The sequence below is a fragment of the Rhinatrema bivittatum genome, chromosome 4 (assembly GCF_901001135.1).
Source record: "Rhinatrema bivittatum chromosome 4, aRhiBiv1.1, whole genome shotgun sequence".
NCBI lineage: Eukaryota > Metazoa > Chordata > Amphibia > Gymnophiona > Rhinatrematidae > Rhinatrema > Rhinatrema bivittatum.
This window is the reverse complement of record NC_042618.1, coordinates 343,658,439-343,674,115: the sequence shown is the minus strand read 5'-3', so window position 1 is coordinate 343,674,115 and position 15,677 is coordinate 343,658,439. Positions and strand designations below refer to the sequence as shown.

Sequence of the window (15,677 nt, the reverse complement as noted above, 5' to 3'; positions counted from 1 at the left end):
CTGCCACTCTGTGGGAAGCCAACCCACCACAGATCATTAGCTCCGCCTACGGAGTATTACAATTGTTAGCTTTTTCCCCTTGGCAGGGTAATCCATAACAGATTGCTAACTCCTTGGTGGACTTATAACAGATTGCCAACGCCTCCCCGTGGCGGGGTGATTTATTACAGATTCTAACTCCACCCCTGGGGAACAGTTTTTACAGATTGCTACTCCTAGCAGCAGGGATTGATACAGATTGTTAACTCCTCCTTCTCCAGAAGGAGATCCATAACAGATTGCTAACTCCTCCCTCTACAGGAGGAGCTCGATAACAGATTGCTAACTCAAAGCAGCAGATTTATAACAGTTAGATGGATCTCAGAGAGGTTGTATTTAGTTTATCCCGGGGTACCTGTCAAGATTGCCCATTGTCTCCCTTGTTTGTAATATTTTGGAGCCTTTGCAAAGGTATATTCAGGAGGAGAAGAGGGTGGCGAGTATACAGATTGGGGACAATATATTCAGCCGCTTAGCAACTTGGCTGGTTAGCCGGATATATTAAAGTTAGCCAGATATGTTTATCTGGTCGGCGTCACAACCTAGTGTTAGTTGTGCGAGTTAACCGGCTAACTTATGTGGTTAACTCTGCTCCTCCTTGAAACGCTTCCTGCCTGCCCCTGGAATGCCATCCAGCTAGAATTTAGCCGATAAGTTTTTAAATATGCCGGTTTAGCCTTTTAAACGGATAACTTTTTCAGTTATCCGTCTAAAAGGCTTTTGAATATTGATCTAATAGGTTCTAAGTGCTTTAAACTTGCAGCTTTTGTGGATGATCTCTTGGTGTACCTCATAAACCCCAAATTGTCTTTATCTGATAGAGGATATTGGGATGTATGGGGAATTTTCAGGGTTTAAGCTTAATAAATGACAATATTTCAGAGACTATACATTTAAAGACAGGGGATCCCCAAGGCTCAGCATTGTCAGTGACATTGTTTAATGTATATTTGCTTCCATTGTACCATTTATTGACAGGTCTTGATTTAATTTATTTTGTATATGCTGATGATATTCAGATTCTGATCCCAATTGAGAAAGATTTAGACGCGACTTTTAAGCTAATCATAATGTATTTAGAAATTATTAGACAGTTGCTGACACAACTAAAACTTATTTTAAACCTAGATAAAACTGTTTTTATTATCTTAGACAGGAAAAAGATCTATGATGAACCAAATTTAAGTCTGAATACCGATAATAAAAATATGAAGGTAGAAAATGTAGCGAGAAACCTAGGTTTCTAGATAGACACTGAATTTAACTGTCAAGCACATATTTCCAAGAAAGTTAAAGAAGGTTTCGGAAAGCTAATGATGTTGAGACGTCTTAAACCATTGTTATCGCAAGAAAATTTTAGAATGGTACTACAAACAATGATATTTACGGGAATAGACTATTGTAATGCGATGCTACTTGGCCTACCAAAAGTCGCACTCTACCCAATACAGATTTTACAGAATACTGCGGCACGTATACTGACAGGCACAAGAAGGAGAGAACATATAACTCCAGTTTTGAAGGGGGTTGCACTGGCTGTCACTTGAACAGAGAATAATCTTTAAGGTATTATGTATCATCCACAAAATTCGATACGGAGATATGACAGATTGGTTGAATACCACAATAAGATTACACGTACCGCAATGTGACCTGAGATCATCTAATAAGGGTTTACTCACAATTCTGAACATCAGATCAGCCCACTTATGTGAAGTAAGATTGGAACAAAATGCCACCAGAACTGAGATTACAGCCAGATAAGAGACAATTTCGGAAAGGACTAAAAACATGGCTGTTCTAGCAAGTATGTGCAGATGAGAAAAATTAACATAGGAGCTTTAGACATTTTTAATGTATCTTAACTTTTTTACTTTTTTATCTTTTGGTAATTTTATAGTTTTAAAAATCCAGATTTTTTAATGTATATTTATAATATAATTTTATTTTTTCTATTTACCCCCCTATTTTTTACTATAATTAATTGTGAGCCGCTGAGATGGATTTGTCCGTGCAACAGTAAATAAACTGTTTTAAATAAATAAAATAAATAATATGGGAAAGTTAGATACATTTGCTATGCCAAGTTCCATTTGGAATTGGTGGGATGGAGGCTTTCAGTTAAAATGGGCTGAGGGAGCTTTTCTTATTTGGGTTTTTATATACAAGTCAAATATTCTCCCTCTAATGGAGCTTACATTGTTTTGCTGTTCTCTTTGGCAGGTCATATGGATTTTTTTTTTTGCCTATTTGCAATTGAAACATATCCAATCTTTGATTAAATATCAAATTAGATAACGAAGCTTGAAGGCTTTTGGTAGAGGGCTGTGATTTCTGGCTTACGCAAAGCTTTTCAGAAGACATGTTTAAATAACGCATGTGATGATCTCATGGTTTGTTGGCGCAGAGATTTTGATCTACCCCTCTCAGTAAATAGTTTACTTGGGTGTTTTAAAAGCCTTATGGGCTGTATGTATTTGAAAGAAATGCATTATAAACTTCTATAAAGAGCCTATAAGCCCCCTGTTAGAGTGTATAAAGCTAAATTAACTGAATCAGATAGATATGGAAAATGTTTTAGTTCCTGTTCCTTTTCACATGTTTCTTGATCTTGCCCCTTAATTCAGAATTTCTGGCATAAAATCACCAGCTTTCTTAGTAAAATTCTTGGATACACTGTTTATTAAGAACGAAGGAGAATGGGGGTAAGTTGTTTGAGGAAAGCTTTTTTATTAGGTAAGAAACTTTAGTTTTGTGCTAATGGTTAACTGCATTAAAAGTCTCTGATTTAAGTGCTGGATAGAAACCTTAGACGGGATAGTTGGTTAGTTGTCTACACTGTAATTGGGAGGGGGAAAGAAGGGGATGCAGGTTAGTTGGCTGGACTTGTGTAGGTTGTGTCTGTGATTCTGTGAGTTATATATGAAGTTTATTTGGGGGGGGGGGGGGAACAAGAGTTTAAATAGATATTGAAGAATAAAATGATTTTGAAAAGACCAGAGGGATGGAGTGGACATGTAAAAGTGCTTCAGATTTGTCGGTGAAAATATATCGGCGCATGTTAACATATCTACTTGTCACCTCCTTAGCTGCTGCCTTCACATTGCCAGTGTTTTTTATTTTCTTCAAATGTCACTTTTCCCACCGCCTCCTGATCTCTCACCAAGGCGCACGAAGTGTTCCTGGCTTTGAGGAGGTTAATAATTATTATAATAATAAATGTATTTATATAACATCTTACATCCAGACACAATTACAGCACTTAAAAAAAAAAGCTTAGCTGCCAGCTTTGGTACTTGTTCTGCATAGAAACAGAAGTACAGAGTATGCGGGACCCAGTCTGCCAGTTTCATTCCTGGTGCAATGTCACAGATCCAAGTTGATCTCTGCCTTTCCCTCCATGAAGCTTCCCAAGAGCGCAGAGGAGAAGGGACAAGGTTATTACTATTAACCAATCACAATTGGATGTCCTGAGGCACATGTAGAGCCATCAAAACACAGGGGACAATGATCATGCTAACTAGACTTGTGGTCCCTGAAAAGACAGAGAATTTTACTGGGATCATGGAGCTTACGTCCAGGGGTAAGTACTTGTTGCATTACTTAGCTTACGATGTGGTTCTTGGTTGATTCATGGCTATGTTATTTGAAAAAAATACAATGTTGTTTCCCAGGGAAGAAAAAAGAAAGCTTATTGTTATTAAAAGATTTTCCTCCAAAGAGCTCAACATTTTTTTTCCATGTTGCCATCTACTACATTTTATTCTTTTATTGGTCATGGGGATGGTCATATATTCTGACCTGTCATGGTACACAGGAACAGTTTAAGCTACATGTATGCTTCAGAATAATTAGGGTAGTGCATTAATAAACCAATTAAGAAGACTGGCTTCCCCTTGCTTATTGTTAGACCTTGGAAAATGTAGCACGTTATCAGCCCCTTTGCAACAGTAAATGGAATTTGGGTTAGGTTTGTGCTCAAAGCATTGCATTGTTGTGCGGGAAAACTCCTTGCAAGATGTGCTTAATCCCCCTTGTGCTTCACTCCCCAGCCAAGTGAGTGCTTTGTGAAGTTTCCATCATTAACACTACTGCACAGTGTCAATCTCAGGAGCCCTACGCTGAAAAAAATGCCGTCTCGCATTTTCCCCCTCATAATCCAAAATGGAGAATATTTTTTAAAATGGATCTTCAGGTGTTCAGCATGGCAGGGAGCAGAGCATACATGACCAGTTTAAAAAGTAGGAGAGAGAATGTAGGAAAGTTGAGGAGTTTAGAACTGAGGAGGAGAACAGCGGATAAGAATGGGTAAAGGTGATAAGTACAGTTGAAAGGCACACAGTCCAAGCAACTGAAGAAATATGAGAGGCAGAGCTCGCTGTAGCTTCTGGGTGTTTTTTTTTCCCCCAGAACTAAAGCTGAACTGGCAAAAAGAGTTTATGATACATAAGATATTTAGGCACTGATTATGGCTGTATATAGTAAGCATCTTTCCCCATAGACAATTACATCAAGCTTTAAAAAGGGTTAGATGTGTTTCTGGAGCCAGTCCTGGTTTTCAGATATCCACAATGAATATGCATGAGAGAGATTTGCATGTACTTCCTCCATTGCATGCAGAACTCTCTCATGCATTTTCATTTTGGATATCCTGAAAACAAAACTAGCTAGGGGGGTGTTCCAGGATAGGCGCGAGAAACATTGTACTAAAGGATTTTTCCCATTTTGTGTTTATGGGGGGGGAAAAAAAGTCTTAGTACATGTAGCCCTTGCGTGAATGATACTAAAAGAACCTTCCCGGAATTCAAGAACTGTGTTTCTCCAACCTCTTTACTGCTTAATGTGGGGCTTCCCAACCTGTCCTGGTGATGCTGCACTCAGTTGGACTTTCAGGGTATCCACAGTGAACATGCAGGAGATATATTTATATGCCTTGGAAACTCCGTATATACAAATAAATTCCATGCATGTTCATTGTGGATATCCTGAAAGCCCAGCTGGCTGTGGAGTCAGCAGGATAGTTTTGGGAAGCCCTGGCTTAATGCAGCTCAGTTTGTTGCCAGATTTTCTGTCTCCATCTATCAGTCTTTTTCACCAGTCAAGACAGTTTGTGTGCACTTGTTTCTTCTGTGCTGGGGGAAGGGGAAAGAAGATGCTGATATCTCCCGGTCCTCTTAAGACCAGAGCTGGTGGTATTGCTATGGGGACGTGTGAAGAAAAGCTGCTCCAATGTCTTGTTGCCATTGCTTGGTTTGTGCCATCACTGAATCCCCACCAGCTGAGTTATGGGGGGCACGTGGACCATCAGTTCCTCGTACTGTTGGATGAACAGCTGCAGACGGGACAGGTAGGAGTCTTCATTGTAAGGGAGATTCTTCTCCATCAAGTATTGTGACACAATTGGCTTTATCTGCAAAAGAAGGAACATTATTTGTTGGAATAGAGCCTCATTCTAAGCACAGATGGACCAATGCAAGATCTGTTCTGGGTTGAATTTTTGTTTGTGTTAGGGCACTAGTAAGATAATGTGACAAAAATAAATGACTTGCCCAATATCCTCCTTTATTGCCCACAGACCTGTAGCCCCAGGCCAGTGGGAGCAGTGAGACGAGGCCTAGGATTCTGATTAGCGGTCTGTAAATATTGAAATGAAATAAACGAAACGTTTCTCGTCCAAAGCCCTTGTATTTCCAGTTACACTCACCTTAAGACACATGTGGTCAGAGAGATTAGGGAACAGGTGATGCTCCACATGACAGTTAACAATTGAGTGGCCAAATGCCCAATCCAACAAAGGATGTCGGGGCAGATTGAGGACACTATGGCTCATCTGCTGGATGCGTTTGGGCTTTTTATCGAGAGAGAACATAGGGAGACCAATGTGCTGAAAGACAGAATACACACACAGAGTAAATTAGTAAGTACATACAGTTCACTACAGAGTCTCCAAATACTCTAAGGATGTTTTTCTTAATATAGTTCTCATAGTTTATTTATTTATTTAGAAGCTTTTTTATACCAATATTTGTGGGTACATCGTATCAGTTTACATATAACTGAAGGAAAATACAAAAAACAGGGGAGGGGGAGCAGCGAGGAAATAAAAAGAACCGGCGATAAAGGGAGAAAAGGGCAGAAAAAAACTAATGTAGTAACAGAACCAAGGTAAAACCGAGTATAGAGACACATGAACTAGCCAATAAGCACTATATGCAATCTTGCAAATTATACAAAAAATACATGGCAAGGTCTTATAAGAGCAGGGGATGGGGTAAGGGAGGGAGTGAAAAGGGTGAAGGGGGTAAAACAGGTGGGAGAAGGAACAGGCGGGGAGGGAAAAAAGGAAGAAATAAAGAGACGGTGGGAAAAAGGAAGGCGAGAACAGCCAGAAGCTACTAGAGACGAGGGGGGAGAAGGGAGAAACGGGGGGATAATTACCTTGCAGGTAAACAATCTGAAATGGTACTGGAATTTGCAAATAAATAGCATAACAATATACAATATTGAAGACCAAGAGACCTAGTATGGCAGTTAGTCTTGTAATAGTACAATTTAGCGATTAGGGGGGAGGAGGGCAGGAGGTAGCGGGGGTGAAAACCATGGCGCTAACCGGGGGGATAGGAGGTGGGAGGGAAGGATGCAGGGGGAAAGAGGAAACTTTAAACTGAAGGGGGAGCAGGAGAAGAACGGTGCAGGGAGAGGGAGGGGACTCAAGTGGGGACCAATATTCATTCACTCTTGGATGGTCCCTTTCACTGTTTATACAAATAGGACCTATTTCCCCCCCCTCCCCCAAATCTGACCTGCCTACTTCATGACTTACAGCGCCTACTAATTCACAATATGAAGAATGAAAAGGGTCAACCAGATGTACTGAGTTAGTCCAATAAGAAGATCTCATCTATTACTTGTTTGTTGACTCTTATTTCCGCATATTCAAGAGTATTAAGACAACAACCGTAATGCACTGCCCATCGTTAATATTATTACTAAGACATTGCCAAGACAAGGACTCTCTCCTTCCTTTGGGTGTTGCTTATAGAGGCTTGGAAACCAGGGTAAAGATGAGGGATGAGAAAAATGGAAGGTATTGGGGGACCTCTCCGAGCCAGCACCTCTTCAATGCAGATTCTGATTCATGTACCTGGAAGATGTTGACATGAATGAATGGGATGGCAAAGATGGCCCTGGTGAAGAACATGCAGCAGAGAGCTGACCCTGCTGACTGGAACCCTGAGATCTCAAGAAGGAGCCAGTAATGGCCATAGAGACCCAGGGAAATGAAGCAGAGGCTTCGTAGAGCCCTCCTATACTCCATATCCTTCAGAAACCCTACAACCAGAAAAGAAAAGACTGCATTGGCATTGGCAGCATAGGGGCAGGCAGCCAACAAGATGAGCAAGTGAGGGCAGATATTATGAAGGACAGACAGACAAAAATGACAAAATCTTAGCTGGAGAGACGGTTCCCTTGCTGGCTTAGGAAAAAAAAAAACGCCCACAGAAAATAAAGCAAAACAAGCCAAAGTACCTAGTGCCACAAGAGGGGTTAAGATGGGCAGTGCCAGTGGTGCGAGAAAGAGATAGATATATCGGCTGAGGGCAGGAATCTTCCACACACTGGAGTCCCCCAGACCGATGACGTTAGTGTACGCGTGATGCAGTTTTACATGATTGTGCACGCCTTCGTGTGCAGGGAAAGACCCACAGATCTGGGGAGAAAAAAAAAAGAAAAGCAACATCAATGCTAGAACAAACATCAAATAGCACAGCCCCACATCATATCTACACTCCAAGCTGCACCGGGTCATCTTTCAGGTATTTTGCTGGAGATCTGATGATTCTGATGGAATCTCAGAATAATTCAGTGGATTTGTGGGGGCTGGATAGAGACCCCAGTAAAACAATACTGCAACTCTAGCTGTCACATCAACAATTTAATAGTCTGTATTTCAACAAAGGATGTTGCATTAATAGAATGAGAAAGGTTGATGTGATTGCCCTAATTAGTGATGATGTACTCAAAACAGCCACTTTTAGGGATCTACATTCCTTTGAAAATGCAACAAAAATAATAATTTTTTCATTTGCAACAAAACAAACCTGTAAACCAAAAAATGATTTCATTTTCATTTATTTCATTTCATCGTCCCATAAAGCCTATGGGGGAAGCAATGCACTTTTTTTTTTTTTTTTTTTTAAAGTCCGACGTGCTGGAGTCAGTGGGGGATGGAGAAAGGAGCAGGACCAATCACTTGCAAGCAGTTTTTCTACCAGCCTATCCCGGTTTCTCCCCAAGTGAAAGAGAAGAGAAAGCTTGAGCAGGCACCATTTCTGTCACTTTTGTGTGTGATTTCAGAGCGTGAAATACACAGGTTGGAAAGGTATTTGCTTTTCAGATGGAAGAAATATTATAGACAAATAATTGTGAGGAGTGAGGAAATGTGTGCTGCCTTTCATTGCTTTAGTGCACTGCTTTCTGTTGCATATGAGCCAAAAGAGTTACTGAATCATCTGCTCTTACTTTCGGATTCAAGCCTTGCTATTGCATCAGTATGAATACATCTCAGTGCCATTGCAGCTTACTATGTTCAGACTGAGGGTAAGCCTATCTCCATTCATCCATTAGTGTCCAAATTCATGAAAGGCTTGTGCCATACTAAATCACCAGTTATAAAACCTTCTGTTCCGTGGGATCTAAATGTGGTCCTGGCACAACTGATGAAACTGTCTCTTGAACCGCTGGAGACAGCCATGCTCATGTTTCTAACATGGAAAATAATATTCCTGGGTACAATAACCTCTGCATCCACCTGAAGTTTCTACCAATGATTGTGTCAGCTTTCCACATTAATCAGGCTATCATGCTACCTAAGTTCTACCCAAAACCTCACACATGAAGGCAAGAAAGCCCATCATACCTTAGAATGTAAACAGGCATTGGCTTACTACAAGAGAAGAACTCGGCCTCATCATCAAGCTGGTCATCTATTTGCCTCTTACAATCCCAATAGATTGTTTAGCATTGGCCAAACATACACTGTCCAACTGGCTAGCAGACTGCATTGCATACTGCTGTAGGCTAGCAGGCCTTCAAATTACAAACACCATCAAGGCTCATCAAGTTAGATCCATGGCTGCATCAATGGCTCATCTGTGAGCCATGCCTCTTGAAGACATCTGCAAAGCTGCAACGTGGTCATCAGTACACACTTTTACATCCCATTACTATCTGGAGCATCTTTCAAAGAGTGACAGTAAATTTGGATAAGACGTTTTGCATAGCCTGTTCTTCCAATAGTGTACTCTCCAGAGTAGGGTCTGGCTTGCTTATTGAATAAGCGCTCCACTGCAACCCTCAGCATGGGTCTCCCCACATGTTATGGCTAGTTCAGCCCTGTTTATTGATAGAAGAAGCAAGTTTGCTTACCGCAAACTGTGTTTTCTGAAGAGAACAGGATGAATTAGCCATACTAAATACTGCCCACCTCCCTGGAGAGTCAACTACCTAGACTTATTTCTAAATTGACTGGGAGGGCTCATGAAGCAACACCTGAGCTGGAATTCCCACATATGCTCGGTAGAGCAAAAGCTCTACTAGTTATGAGAGAGAGGTCTGTTAAGTGCTGCTGGATGATGTCACTCACATATTATGGTTAATTCATCCTGCTATCTATGGAAAACCACTGTTTACGGTAAGCAAACTAGGGCGTCCCTAGCTCCTCCTTATTAGCGGAAGATCAGCGGGTCTGACAACCGACGCTTAATTTTACCAGCATCAGTTTTTGAACCCGCTGACAGCCACGGGTTAGAAAAATGGACGCCAGCAAAATTGAGCATCTGTTTTTCTAACCCGCTGACCAGCAGTCATATTTTTTTTTTTTTGTATTTTTGGTGCCTCCGACTTAATATCGCTAGGATATTAAGTCGGAGGGTGTACAGAAAAGCAGTATTTTCTGCTTTTCTGTACACTTTTCAGGGTTGCTTAGAACTTAACACCTGCCCTCGGGCAGGCATTAATTTCTGAGAGTAAAATGTGCGGCTTGGCCACACATTTTACTTTCAGAATTTCAGGTGACTAATGGGCTCATCAACATGCATTTGCATGTCATGAGCACTATTAGTTTCAGGGGGATTAGCCGCGTGTTTTTCATGCACTATTACCCCTTACAGTATAAGGGGTAGAAGAAGCGCGTCTAAAACGCCTGGCCAAACGGGCTAAACGGTGGGCTCGGCCGAACGCACCGTTCTGTATGGGCCTGCCGACGTGGTATAAAGTATCTGGTTGACAGTTACGTTTGGTACATAAATCAGAATCCCACAACTTAATTTGGACCCTTAAAACCCTAGTAAGATAAATTTGATGTAGTATTTTAAACTGAATTTCATGCATAGCAGCTGGAGTAAGATACTTAGTTATTACAGTAATCGCGTGCCTAGTATCCAGTTCACCCAAGTCAATACCAAGAACAGAAAATCTTAATTTAGAGGTCAAAAATAGAATGCATTGCTTCCCCCATTGATTTTAACAGAAATTAAAATAAACAACTAAAAGAAATAAACAACATAACTTGGGAAGCAAAATGAATGAAACGAAACAACATGGCAAACAAAACAAAATGACATGAAAAGTCTTTTTCTGTTCTAACTCTTAGCCACTTTGCTAAGAGGCATGACTAAGGGTGTGAGGGTTGTCTCTCCATCTCCATGTTTTGTGTTTTTTTTAATCATGTTCAGTCACAGGGCAGGTGCAAGCGTGTTTGGTGCCCTAGGCATCTGCAGTGTACCTAATGGTGATAGTACCAGCACAGTGCTCCCTCCTACTGGTGCCAGTGGATCTAGCATAGTGCTCCCTCCTTTAGCACTATTGGCTCTGGGATGCTGGTGGGATTTGGCTGCCCCTAGAATTTTTGGCGCTCTAGGCGATGGCCTAGTTTACCTAATGAAGCACTGGTCCTGTTTGGTCAGTAAACATTGAAATCGTAGGTTTTACCTCTATAGTTTTTATTAGATTTCTTAGTTAAAGATTTTTTTTTTTCCTGGCAGTTTCTTCTGGGTTCTTCGTATTTCCTTGCTCAGTCAGAACCAAGGTTTGGATCTAGTGCAATGATCCTTCAATTGCAACTACTTGGGGCATCCCATCAAGCCCGTTCCTCAATCCCAACTGACCTGAGGAGCAGAAGACCTGACTCGTGCCTTCTGCACGGCAATGTTCAGTGCTGCCACGGAGCCACCAGGCCAGCCCTGGCTGCAGATGAGTTTAGCTCCTTGAGAGCTGAAAATGATATTCCCAGCTCAAGCATGGCAGGACAGCACTTCATGCAACAGCTATCTGTATGGCTGAGAGTTATCAGTATTGGAAACAGTGAGCGAGAGAGTCACATATCCTTAAAGGGAGCAAGGACTGAAACTCTTATGCAATACAGTGTGCTCAGCTGAGTGCACTGTTTAACCCATGGTTGGACGTCGGCTTTGGACATGCAGCCACAACCTCTTATGCAATAAAGGGATTAGCGCGTCCAAAACACACATCCAACCCCCTCCCCCCGCCTGCGAAGCAAATAGGGCTCATCACATGTAAATTCATATCGATGCTGCAAAAAAAAACAAACCAATGAGCACCTGATGCGCACATTTTTACCCTCGGAAATTAACGCCTGCCCCGGAGCAGATGTTAAGTTTTGAGGAGCCCCTATCGTTGACAGAAAAGCAGAAAATACTTCTTTTTTATAGTTCCTCCAACTTAATATTGTGGCGATATTAAGTCAGAGGAACTGAAAAAAGGAGTTGGGTAAAAAAAAAATGAATAAAGTGCCACGGTCAGGTTAGCAAAAGGGACGCTCAATTAACGAGCTGTGCACAGGTTAGGAAAACAGATGCTTGTAAAATTGAGCGTCCGTTTTCCTAACCCGCACCGACAGCCACCTCTCCTGGGCGCCCGCTGCCGAGGAGGCGCTAGGGGCGTCCAGTTTCCCCTGGCGCCTCTTTATCACGGCAGCCCATTTGCATATTGCATCTGGCGGGCCCCAGAGGGGGTCGATCGGCGCACGTTAGGAGAGCTCGATTATGAGCCCCCGTTTTCCGCCCCCCCCCCGATATTGCATTGGGCCTGTTAGACTGCGCGGTGACTGAACTGAGGCGGACCTTTCCAGCTGTGTCGGTATGGAAATGGTACGTCCCCAAACAAATCTAAAGTGAACAGTTCTCAGCGTCTAAGCTGGAAACCACTGAACATCAAGACAGAAGGCAGCACTCCCACTTAGGGTGTCCTTGAAGTCTAGCTGCTGTAAATCAGTACGTGCTGCAAATAAATCTGCCATTTATTTATTCATTTGGATTTATTACTTGCCTTTTGGAATAAGAAAGTTACCCAAGGCGAGTACAACAAATTAGAAATATCAGCATTACAATCAGAGCTCAATAGCAGCTTTACAATTCTAGTGTGAAAAAGGTACACAGTAAGAACTTGACTAATCTCAGAATAAACAACATCTCAGCAAAATCAGCAGCAGAAGAAGACCTATAATTCAGTCCAAACAATTATTTTGACCCAGCAATTTCCTTCTGCTTTTTTTTTTTTTTTGGTGGGGGCGGGGCTGGGATCTGGCACCAAGAGCCTTCACTCACAACTACCTGGGAATATTCCCTTTAGTCCAGCCATTGCACTGCTAGTCCTCAGCCAGGGGCCATGCAACCAGGGCTCCTTCCAGAATGCTGCAATCCCAGGCCTTAAACCTGGTCACGAGGTATCACCCTTGTGCAGTGGCTGTGACTCCCTTCCCCTGCCCCCAAGGGGTTGGGAACGCAGCTACCCCAGCCCTGACCAACCCAGGAAGCAGAGGATGTGAGCCAGAAATGGAACCCAAGACCCTCCACAGAGCCACTGGGCTGGCCCATTCCAGGCTATTATTAAGGGTGAATCTTCTCAAAGGCATTGGACACTCCACCTTCTCTTTACAATGCTCCAAGGCATTTGGTGCTCAGCCTTAGAAACAGTCACTAGTCCTGGTATCACCGCACCCTGCTATGACCTGTAAATTTTGTAGTTGAAAGTAGGTCTTTACTTCAAAATACTCGATAATATACACATAAAAAATAGCAGGGGAAAAAAACCCCTATATGGCCAGTCTAGTCTGCCCATGATCAGAACTTGAAATGTTTGTATTCATCTCACATACCAAAATACACGTGTTCTGTTTGAACTAGCATTGTGTTACATGTATGTGAGTTTGTGAACATACACAGGTAGCCCTGCATCCACAGATGCTTGCAGGCACATGGACTTCCTGTCACCTACCTCAATAAAGAAAACAGCCCAAATCCTGCTCCAGAATCTGGACTCTGTCAGGGCATAGTGACTAGCCATGTGACTTCCTTTTACTGTGATGGTACTGTGAGCAGCGCCCTGGATGAAAATCCCTAGACAGAAGAGTAGGCGATTGTCCGACTGCAGGCAGAAGAATCCTACAAAGACAAGAAAAGCTGTGGCAGGCTCGTTCATCTCAATTTTCCTGAACACCCACAAATAATAAAAGAGGACAGAAGAAATATAGGAACACTATGGGCTTATCTGCCAAGAAAAGCTTGAATTCGTCATATAGCAATGATGCTGCTCTGCGATTGCCAAATCACGAATGTAAAATCAAGAACCTGGAAGAGATTTGATCCCCATTGATGAGAGCCGTAGATTTAGGTTGTGTGCTAGATTCGCCTAGAGAAATAAATTGCAGAGAAGGGAGTATACTTGCTTTTTTTTTGCCACATGATGAGAACGAGGAAGAAGGCCATGGGAAATTAATCCTTTGGATCTTGGCTACCACCGGCACCTGAACAAAAGGAGGGCAATTTCTGCGGAAGCAAAGTACTCGCAGACTTTAGCCAGAATTTTCAAAGCGGACTTTTGCGCAAACGCCCGCTTTGAAATTCCCGGGCTGTGCCGGTAGGCGTGTGGACACACAAGCGGGAAGTTTATCCCTGCTCCCGAGCAGAGGGTTAGGTTTATGCATGCACATTTATATGTAAACTTAAAAAAAAATCAAAGGCATGCGCAGAAATGTTTATCCACCCCAACTCCGTCCTCAGACCTACCGCGAGTGCGGCGGAAAATCTTGCGTTGCGCGTGACTCACCTTCTGAAAATGACTCCCAAAGTGTAAAAAAAAAAAAGAATGTCTCTGTGGGTTTTCTGGACAGCCATGGGAGCACCAACGATTTGCTGATTTTCCCTCTTAAACTGGCCCTGCCCCCTTTGAAACATCTAACTCCCTAGCACCCCCTCTTCTGCTGTTCCGATTAGGGCTCAGCGCCCCATTCATTCATAACGGAGAGGGCCTGACTGTGTTTCCCCAGGGGGCGTGCATGGGAAAATCTTTCATTTCCATTGGGTTTTTTGTTTGTTTTTTTTCCTCACTTTGCTCACTGATGTTTACGGGGGGAGTTTTATTTCGTTTCAGGACGTCGGCGCTCACTAAAACGAAATGACAGGTGTTCTGTGATTTGGATGGGGAAAGGACACAAAAGGGAAATGAGAAATGTAGCTGCGATCATACCCCCTGTCCTGTAATAAAAAAAAAAAAGGACAACACGTCCCTAGCGCATCTAAGTCTGCTTAGGGGGGGGGGGTTTATCCAGTAATCGGGGGCAGTCAGCGGTCCGTACTCCCGCCTCCCCGGAGCTGCCCTGCGCGCGCATTACCTGCCGCCAGGGAGAGGAAGGCCAGGCCGAGCAGCCCGCCGTCGATGCCGTGCCTCTCCCACCAGCTGCTGCCCCTCACCACCGTCTGGACCAGCCCGGAGAGCTCGCGCATCAGGGACTCTTCCTCCTCCGCCCCGCGGGGGCGCTCCTCGCCCGCCGCCGCCCCCCTCCGCCTTCTGACGGCCACGCGCTCCTCCCTCCGAAGTGGCGGGATCTCCCCGCGCCGGGAGAGCCCCTCCGCACCGGCTTCGCCACCTCAGCAGCAGTTGCTCGGGATCGGCGGGAGGCTTCTTCCTCGCCTCCTCCTCCTGCCTTCTCGCCGGGGCGCCGCACTCCTCTCCCGGGGTCTCCCGCTCTGGCCCTCCCTGGATCTGGAAGGGATACCGAGGTGCCTCTTCTTTCTCTCCCGCGCCTCTCGGCCGCGTGCCCTTCTCTGTTCCAGTCTCTGCCGGTGTGTTTGCTGACTCCATGCTCCCGGGACACTGCTGAACAATGCAAGCTCCCGGGCTCAACCTGCAAAACTGTTTAAATGTAGCAAAGGGACTATATAGCCAGGAAAGGCTGACAAAGCAGAGAGAGAGAGAGAGAGAGGCAGCTAGCGCTGGGTAAATGCAGACCTCATCAGGCAGTCGGTGCAGTGGCGGGTTCAGAATGCCAGCTCTAGTTTCTTAGTCCTAGCAATGAGAAACAGTCCTTGGAACATGGCCCAGGCTCTGCCTCTCCCTTCCTTTTCATTCTTTTGGTATTCCTCCCTCCTTTTCACCCCTGCAATCTTTCTCTTGCCACCTTTCATCTTGCGCTCACCCTCCCTGTGGTTCATGTCTTCCTTATCTGTCCCATTGCATAAACTCTCTCTGTTCCCTAGGAGGATTTTTTCTTTCTATCTTTCTTTGATCTTGATTTTTATGCCTTTCATCACTACAGACGCCCAAGGCAGATCACAAGC

General features: G+C 43.6%; 1 protein-coding gene across 1 annotated transcript; it reads right to left on the bottom strand.

The window, feature by feature from the left end:
• Nucleotides 1-287: 287 nt before the first annotated feature.
• On the bottom strand, nucleotides 288-15,406 carry FADS6 (fatty acid desaturase 6). Its single transcript, XM_029600592.1, has 6 exons — nucleotides 14,732-15,406; nucleotides 13,336-13,502; nucleotides 7,570-7,750; nucleotides 7,184-7,371; nucleotides 5,744-5,923; nucleotides 288-5,449 (listed from the first exon to the last, which is right to left on the bottom strand). Exons 1-6 carry the CDS (start codon nucleotides 14,841-14,843, stop codon nucleotides 5,300-5,302), a joined length of 978 nt encoding a protein of 325 aa, XP_029456452.1. The 5' UTR covers nucleotides 14,844-15,406; the 3' UTR covers nucleotides 288-5,299.
• Nucleotides 15,407-15,677: the final 271 nt, after the last annotated feature.